The 9,646-nt window shown below is 48.0% G+C and overlaps 1 protein-coding gene and 1 pseudogene across 1 annotated transcript; one reads left to right on the plus strand and one right to left on the minus strand.

Moving 5' to 3' along the window:
* Positions 1 to 251: 251 nt before the first annotated feature.
* On the minus strand, positions 252 to 2,444 carry LOC136539919 (premnaspirodiene oxygenase-like; annotated as a pseudogene).
* Positions 2,445 to 3,947: 1,503 nt separating this feature from the next.
* Positions 3,948 to 5,816, plus strand: LOC136537184 (uncharacterized). The gene is made up of 3 exons (XM_066529238.1): positions 3,948 to 4,035; positions 4,604 to 5,497; positions 5,605 to 5,816. The coding sequence occupies exons 1-3, from the start codon at positions 3,948 to 3,950 to the stop codon at positions 5,649 to 5,651; spliced, it is 1,029 nt and encodes a 342-aa protein (XP_066385335.1). The 3' UTR covers positions 5,652 to 5,816.
* Positions 5,817 to 9,646: the final 3,830 nt, after the last annotated feature.

Here is a 9,646-nt window from a genome sequence, read left to right on the forward strand (position 1 = left end):
ACTTTAACTACTATCATCAACTGTGGAATGTTTAAAACTTTAACTACTATCATCAACGTCTTCTAGATATATATTGCATTTAAAACACAGAAGCAAAGGAATGTAATCCCACTTTATTACCATTGCGTCTACAGCGGGACGCACACTTTACGATGGAAGTAGAAAGTTTAGGTACACAATAAAAATACACGCTTCGCAGTACTGCTAATACGTACACACAACACACTACTAGTACAACGGAGAGCACTCAGTGCGAGTACGTACGGATGACGTATTTAACCAGCAAGCACGTGTCGTCCGTTGTGTGGTAGAGAGATATTGAGACAGAGATACAAGTAGGCCCCTCAGCTCGCGGCTAGCATACGACGATGTACGTGGCCAGCTAGCTAGGCGGCGACCGGGACGAACGGGGTGGCGCAGAGCATTAGCGGCGTGCGGCGGCGGACGCCGAGTCCAGGCGCCTCCCCCATGTCGACCTCCTTGACCCCCTCGGGCAGCGACCAGTCGAAGTGGTAGAGCAGGCCGACGAAGGCGAGCTCCATGCTGGCGAGGCCGTAGTTGAAGCCGGGGCACATCCTGCGGCCGGAGCCGAATGGCAGGAACTCGTAGCTGCCGCCCGTGAAGTCTCGGGAGCCGTCCTCGAACCGCTCCGGCTTGAACTCGTCGGCGTCCTCCCAGTACCTGGGGTCGCGGCCGATGGCCCACGCGTTGATGATGACCCGTGACTTGGCTGGGACCGTGTACCCGTCCAGCTCGCACTCCTCGATGCTCTCCCGGGGCACCAGCAGCGGCGCCGGCGGGTGCAGCCGCAGGGCCTCCTTGATCACCAGCTTCATGTACTGGAGGTTGCTCGCCTGCAGGTCGCCCTCCGTCACCACCGTCTTCCCACGGAACGCCTCCCTGATCTGCGCCTGCAGCTTCTTCATCACCGACGGGTTCCGCATCAGCTCCTGACATCCCCCACTCCATGGCCGACCCCGACGTCCCCGTCCCGCCGGCGAACATGTCCTGCAAGTGTATGTTGCCATTGAATATATATAATGGAGATCGTTCGACGAGGTTTATACTACTATACTCATAGTATTACCAGTATGATGGCCTTGATGATGCTGTTGGTAAGTTGAAAGCCGAAGCCGCCTTTCTCCTGCAGGCCGATGAGCACGTCGACGAGGTTCTCGTCGACGTCCTCGGCGGCGGCGCCGCCCTTGATCTTCTCGTCGCGGATGCGCTTGCGCTCCTCGATGATTTCCTCGAGGATGGTGTCCACCGTCTTGTGGATCTCCTTGAGGCTGCGCGTCATGCCGGTGAGCTTGGCCAGGACGGTGGTCCACGTCGGGAACAGGTCCGGGATGTTGAAGCCGCTCGACAGGCCGACGACGGCCTTGGTCGCCGCCAGGAACTCCGCCGCGTTCTTCCGCTTCTTCCCGAACGCGGCCCGGGACACGACGCTGTTGGTGATGCTGTGGAACATCACGCTCAGGTTCACCGGCGTCGACGGGCCCGCCGCGCGGATCTCCTCCACCCGCAGCATCACCTGCATGCATGCATGGTGTGCATGTGAACGTACACTATCGCCGGTCTCGCATGCAGAAGAACACATCAGCAGCGTATATCACTGTTCTGCTATTTCCATCAGTCTCTCGGTCTCTCCTGCTTAATTTTTTATATTTTTTGCATGCATTATTTAGTTCACTTTGTCTAGAGTGTAGTCCCATAGCGTCTAGTGAGTCGAACGTGACTATGACTATAGTTTGTCCACGTCCGGAATCGTGGTATGCCTTGTTCCCATGTTTCGTGTCATGTTACTGTTTTGGGACCATGCATGCATGTCTATGCTCACCTCCTCCTCCCGGATGTGACGAAACGAGAGCACGCGCTTGGGACTCAGGATCTCGGCGGCGCAGAGCTGGCGGAGCTTGCGCCAGTAGTCGCCGGAGGGGGCGAAGAGGATGTCGACCCACTCGTAGCCGACGATCTCACCGGCCAGGAGCTTGGGCCGCGTGGCGAAGTTGGGGTCGTGCGTCTTGAGCACGGCGCGCGCCGTCTCCTTGGAGGAGGCGACGATGAGCGGCGTCTGGCCGAGCTGCAGCATCATGAGCGGGCCGTGGACGTCCGCCAGGTCCCGCAGCGCGCGGTGCGGCAGCACGTTCACGAGGTGGTGCATGCTGCCGATGATGGGCAGCTTCCATGGCCCTGGCGGCAGCCGTCGCCTCGGCTTCAGGGCCATCTTCACCAGCTGCAGCAGTGCCACAGCAAGGACGGAGAGGAGGAGCGACTGGTAGAAGTACTCGTCCATGGCTACCGTGTTATTCCTGCACGTCGTTAGCTAGTGGTCACAGAGCTCAAGAGCTTACAGAAACTAGCTATAGCTAGACCACGCGCGCAGCCGCCAGCTGGCTTTAGACCTCGCTAGTGCTTTTATATACTAGTCTTGCTTGCCTGGTGAGTTCATTATCTCGATGCTCCATCTTCGTGGTGGCGGGGTATATATAGCACCGACGAGAGGACTGTGAGGCCCACTCTGGCCGGTTCTTTTTTCATCCGTTCGCGTGCCCTTAAACCCGGTTTGAACCGTTTCTTTTTCCATCCGTAATAGTATTTTTCTCTCATAAATTCCTCCAGCATTCCTCCAAACCATCCAAATTCCTCCAGAATTCCTCTAAGCGAACAGGCCCTCAGCATACTTGTATTATTACGATCTTCACTTCTCCTGTATTTCAGGGATTTTAAGCGGCACTTTTATCACAAACAAGTAATTATTGTTAGGATTGATCTCCCACCAGTTAGGCCCAACGGTCTAACTGGGCCTTGTCCTCGCGCCCTGATCGGGGGCGCCCAACCCTACATGGTTGGTGGGCCCCCGTCGCACAGCGCTATAAAGGAAAGGTGGGGGCCGGGGCTCGTAGTACGAGGTTCACCGCGCCGCCAGTCACCCCACCGACATCCTAACCCTAGACCTGATCGAAAGAAGGGGCGCTGCCAGCGACGGGAAGTACCACCGACGCCGGCAACGCCACCCGACGCTCACGCCGCCGCCGAGGACGCCACAGCGCCGACTCCCTCTCCACCGAACGTCGCTGCCGGCGCGCAGATGGCGTCCGTCAACGAAACACCGGCCGGAGCTTCAACAACTACGGCATTCGATGGTTTGCTACCTATCACCTCTCTCTCTGTGTGTGTGAAACCCGAACACCTATTCCTACTACCAAGACCTCCCGATCTGATGAACATGCCTAAAAAGAAAACTAACAATGGTAACAGAGCCACGGTTCGACAAGAAATCAGATGCGGATCGGGAAAGAAAGTAGAAAACCGAACCCTAAGACCTAACCCTAATTCCCAAAATCAAAACTGAACAAGGGATTGAAGAAGGGGAAAAGGGAGGGTCGGATTCCGAGAACCCTAGACGCAAATCCGAAAGAGAGAAAAGGGGAAGAAGAAAGAAGAAGGGTCGAACCCTAACCCTAATCCAATTTTTTTCCATTCGGATGAACGAAAAGAAAGAAATAAAAGACAAAGAAATCGAATCGGCAAGAACAAACTCTAAACCTAACCCTGGTTTTTTCCCCCATTCTGATGAACCTTCACCGGCGTGGAAGAAGAAGAGTCGAACCGGTTTTTCGCCAGCGTCGGAGAAGAAGCCGAGCCGGGGCGCGGGCTCGCCGGGCTCGGCCAAGGGAGCGCCGCGGCCAGGCCGCTCGACGGCGGCGTGCTCACCCGTTGGGGAGCACGCGCGCTGGCGAAGGGGCCGGCGACGGCGCAAAGGACCGCCCGCTCTGCTTTTCCTCGCTCGCGGCTGCTCGATGGCGGCTGTCGTCGCTGCGACTGAGAGAGGCGGGGAAGAAGAAGAAAAGAAATGAACTCTAGGGTTTTCGGGGGCGGAGGTCAGCTGCCGTTTTGATGTGGCGAAATCACCGGACAGCCGTCGGATATGACGAACGGTCGAGATGCGGCTGCGCTGGGGTGAAACCCTAGAGCGCGTGCTCTGGGCGAGCTGGGCCGCGCTGGGGCTGTTGGCCAGGCCGCGCGCTGCTGGCGAGCTAGGCCGCGCTGGGGCTGCTGGCCGGGCTGTGCGCTTGGGAGAGCTGGGCCGCGCTGGGCTGAAATGAAAGAATGAAGAAAAAAATGAAATTTTGTTATTATTTTCCAGGAGTAATTTAAATGCATATTTTGATGAATTTGAATGATTTTGATGCAATTTTTCTGTGCAAATTTTATCCAACGATATTTTGCTCAGAAAAACAGTAAATTTTTAGTGCTTCTGGAAAATAATAATATGAAAGATTATTAAAGTTTCCGTTGTGCATGATAATTATTGTTCTCTTTGATTAAATTTGAACCAACGGGATAATTTAATTTTAAGAGAAATGAATTCCTGATAATTTTGATGCGATTATGATATTGTTATTTTCTGACCAACGTTGTTAATAACAATATTATAATTTTTTTGATCCATGAGAAATTGTGCATTAATTTTACTTCTGCCCAACGGTGATGTAAAATGTTTGCATGGATGAATTATAAGTTTTAATTTGACCAACGTTGAGTTAAAGCATGGAATTTTATGTATAAATGTTTCTTACTTACTCTGGTGTGATTTCAGGAGGCAAATGCATTGTGAACATTGCCAACATCCCGACACTCAACGGAACCAATCACCGTGTGTGGCGGGAGAAATATGAATCGAAACTTGCGTTGGGAGAGGTCGATTTTGCCATCACCTCACCGTGTCCTACTGAGCCTGAGGACCCGGTGAGAGGTGACAATGAATCTGACACTGATTTCGCTTCTCGAAAGCGTGATCATGCTGAAATAAGAATGAAATATGACCTTGAACATAGGCAATGGACTCTCTCCAACCGCAAGTGCCTGTTGGTAGCCAAAGCCACCATAGAAGAACAGATAAGGGGCTCAATCCCTGAATGTGCTACTGCCAAAGAATATCTTGAGAAAATCAAGAGTCAGTTTACTGGGTCTACCAAGGCCACAGCAAGTTCACTGATTAAGAATCTTGTGAATGAGAAATTCACTGGTGGTAGCATAAGAGAGCACATTTTGAAGATGAACACTACGGCATCCAAGCTAAAAGAAATGAATTTGAAGGAGGAGGATTTCCTGATTCATTTGATTTTTGCTTCTTTGCCGAAAGAATATGACACCTTCATTGTGAACTACAATATGCAGCCTGAAAGATGGGGCATAGAAAGACTCATCTCAATGTGTGCTCAAGAAGAGGAGAGGATAAAGTCCTCACAAGGTGAATCTGCTCATTTTGTGAAGGACAACAAAAGAAAGAACTTTAATGGCAAGAATTCTAAACCACAAGGGAAACCTAAGTGGGATAAGACCTCTTCCTCCAGTTCACAGGGAAAGAAACCCCAGGATTCTGAGAATCAGCAGTATGGTGGAGCAGAAAAAGATCAGTGCAAGCACTGCTTCAAGAAGGGACACTACAAGAGGGATTGTCCAGACTTCCTGAAATCTCTGCTAAAGAAAGGTGGTGAATTTATTACATTTGTAGATGAATCCCTGTATTTATGTTATGACAAATCCACTTGGTGGGTTGATTCAGGAGCAACTACTCATGTTGCAAATTCTTTACAGGGGTTAAGTGGGACGAGAACCTTGCAAAGAGGAGAAAGAACGATTAAAGTTGCAAATGGACTGCAAGCCAATGTTGAAGCCATTGGAGTTTTTTCTTTAGAATTGAATAATGGTTTTGTACTTAGACTTAAAGAAGTACTTTATGTTCCCTCTTTGCGTAGAAATTTGATAAGTGTTTCGAAACTTGATGATGATGGAATTGATTGCCATTTTGGTGATGGCAAGTGTAAGATACTAGTTAATAATAAATATGTTGGTCTTGCCTTCCGACAAGACAAGCTTTATTTATTATCTCTTGCTGAGAATGCGAACAATGTATGTGATGAGAATATGAATGATTCCCCATCTACGGATGTAACTAAGAAGCGGAAGAGAATTGATACTGTCTCTTCGAAATTATGGCATTGTCGCTTGGGCCATATTTCGAGGGGGAGAATGGAACGATTGGTTAAGGAATCAATTCTCCCGCACTTAGAATTTTCAGATTTAGAACAATGTATTGATTGCATTAAAGGAAAGTATGTCAAGAAAATTAAGAAAGATGACAAACGAAGCACAGGAATTTTAGAAATAATCCACACAGATATATGTGGTCCTTTTCCTGTGAAAAGTGTGGATGGTTATGACTCATTTATAACATTCACAGACGACTACTCTCGTTATGGCAATATTTATCCAATTAAAGAAAGATCGGAAGCATTGGATAAATTCAAAATATTTAAAGCTGAAGTTGAAAATCAGCACAATAAGAAAATCAAGATAGTATGATCAGACCGAGGTGGAGAGTACTATGGGCGACATACCCCATATGGCCAAATTCCTGGACCATTCGCAAGGTTCCTACAGGAAAATGGCATAGTTGCTCAGTACTCCACATCGGGGGAGCCTCAGCAGAATGGAGTGGCTGAAAGACGTAACCGTACCTTAATGGATATGGTAAGAAGCATGATGAGTTACTCCACATTATCGATTAGTTTATGGATGGAGGCACTGAAAACCGCCATTCACATACTTAATCGAGTACCAAGTAAATCGATGCCTAAAACACCGTATGAATTATGGACAGGAAGGGAACCCTCACTTAACCATTTGCGTGTGTGGGGCTGTCCAGCTGAGGCAAAAGTGTTTAACCCAAACATAGGAAAGTTAGACTCCAAGACAGTCAGCTGTCATTTTATTGGCTATCCAGAAAGATCGAAGGGATATCGCTTCTATTGTCCTGACAGACATACGAAGATTGTAGAAACAAGACACGCTGTGTTCTTGGAGGACAACATGATCAGGGGGAGCATGGTAGCACGAGAAATCAGCCTACAGGAGAAGCGGGTACATGTACCCACTCTGATGGTTGAAGAACCATTCTTCATGCTACCTGCTGCTGTTGCACCGACAGTGCAGGACACTGTAGTGCCAACACCTGTTGCAAGTTCTCCCGTGGCGACAATGAATGAACATGAGGAACCTGTCCTTGAGGAACCTATCCTTGAGGAAACTATAGAACCAAATGTTGCACATGAGGAAAAACAACAACAGCCCAATGTGGAACAAGTGCCGGAGGCACCTAGAAGGTCTCAAAGAATAAGACGATCAGCTATTACTGATGACTATGAAGTTTATGAAACAGAAGAATGTCAGATGGGGGATGATCCCACCTCATTTGAAGAAGCCATGAGAAGTGACCACTCATCAAAGTGGCTTAAGGCCATGGAAGATGAATTGAAATTAATGAGTACCAATAAAGTTTGGGACTTAAAAAATATTCCTAAAGGAGCCAAAACAGTATGCTGTAAATGGGTCTACAAAACAAAATATGACTCCCAAGGGAATATAGAAAGATTTAAAGCGCGACTTGTGGCGAAAGGCTTCACGCAAAGAGAAGGGATTGATTACAATGAGACGTTTTCTCCAGTCTCATGTAAAGATTCCTTCAGAATTATAATGGCACTTGTAGCCCACTATGATTTGGAGTTACATCAAATGGATGTAAAGACGGCTTTCCTAAACGGGGATTTGGAAGAAAATGTTTATATGGCACAACTGAAAGGTTTTGTCGTAAAAGGAAAGGAAAATATGGCATGCCGCCTGAAGAAATCAATCTACGGATTGAAACAAGCTTTAAGACAGTGGTATTTGAAGTTTGATAGAACGATAAAAGGTTTTGGGTTTGAAGAAAATGTTGAGGACAATTGCATTTATGCAAAGTTCAAGAATGGAAAGTACATATTCCTAATTTTGTATGTGGATGATATCTTGCTTGCTAGCAGTGATATCAATCTACTAATGGAAACGAAGAAATTCTTGTCCTCAAACTTTGATATGAAAGATCTCGGTGAAGCCTCGTTCGTTTTGGGAATAGAGATTCACCGAGACAGGAGAAAAGGGGTTCTAGGATTATCGCAAAAGGCATACATAGAAAAGGTCCTGAAGAAATTTAGTATGCATGCGTGCAGTCCTTCACCTGCTCCTATAGTCAAGGGTGATAGATTTGGGGAACATCAGTGTCCCAAGAACCAATATGAAATTGACCGAATGAAAGCGGTACCGTATGCTTCAGTTATTGAAAGTTTACAATATGCTCAAGTGTGTACACGCCCTGACTTAGCTTTTGTTACCGGGTTACTCGGTAGATATCAAAAGAATCCAGGAATTGAACATTGGAAATTAGTAAAGAAAGTCCTGCGTTATTTGCAGGGTACAAAAGGCATCATGCTTACGTATAGAAGATCTGATTCCCTGCAGATAGAGAGGTATTCAGATTCTGATTATGCGGGAGACGAAAGAAAATCCACGTCAGGATATGTATTTACTCTCGCAGGAGGGGCTATATCGTGGAAAAGCTCCAAACAAACCGTAACTACATCCTCGACAATGTATGCCGAGTTTGTAGCATGCTATGAGGCAACGGGGCAGGTGAATTGGCTGAAGAAATTCATACCCGGATTGAAAGTGATTGATGATATAAATGAACCACTGAGATTGTATTGTGATAACAATCCAGCGGTACAGTACGCTCACAACAATAGATCAAGTGGTACTGCCAAACACATTGACATAAAGTACTATGTTGTGAAAGATAAAGTTCGGGATCATATAATAAATCTTGAGCATATAAGTACAGAGAAAATACTCGCGGATCCGCTCACAAAGGGCTTACCATCCAACGTGTTCAGAGAACACGTAGCCGGCATGGGTTTAAGGGAAAGCCTATAATTCCTGAACATACGAAGGGCCCAAAGAAAGTTTACATTTCAAAACAGAGAAGTGTATTGTGGCTGTTAGTCTAACAGCACTAATTATTGTGACGATGGGACAGTTCTATGCACTAATCTGTGATGAAATAGGATGGAAGCAAGAAAAATATGAATTGAAAGTTTTGAGTATGAAATTAAAGAATGAAGAATAGATGAGAGATCAAGGGGGAGAATGTTAGGATTGATCTCCCACCAGTTAGGCCCAACGGCCTAACTGGGCCTTGTCCTCGCGCCCTGATCGGGGGCGCCCAACCCTACATGGTTGGTGGGCCCCCGTCGCACAGCGCTATAAAGGAAAGGTGGGGGCCGGGGCTCGTAGTACGAGGTTCACCGCGCCGCCAGTCACCCCACCGACATCCTAACCCTAGACCCGATCGAAAGAAGGGGCGCTGCCAGCGACGGGAAGTACCACCGACGCCGGCAACGCCACCCGACGCTCACGCCGCCGCCGAGGACGCCGCAACGCTGACTCCCTCTCCACCGAACGTCGCTGCCGGCGCGCAGATGACGTCCGTCAACGAAACACCGGCCGGAGCTTCAACAACTACGGCATTCGATGGTTTGCTACCTATCACCTCTCTCTCTCTGTGTGAAACCTGAACACCTATTCCTACTACCAAGACCTCCCGATCTGATGAACATGCCTAAAAAGAAAACTAACAAGCTTACTTTTGTCCTTGTCTAACTATATATAGAAATAATTGCAAATTATTAATTTTTTTAGCAAAGTGTCACCCCTCTTTATTCATCAGGATAATTGGTACAGACTCCATCAGGAGGAGCAACAAACC

Source organism: Miscanthus floridulus, chromosome 2 (genome assembly GCF_019320115.1).
Source record: "Miscanthus floridulus cultivar M001 chromosome 2, ASM1932011v1, whole genome shotgun sequence".
In the NCBI taxonomy this organism is placed as follows: Eukaryota; Viridiplantae; Streptophyta; class Magnoliopsida; order Poales; family Poaceae; genus Miscanthus; species Miscanthus floridulus.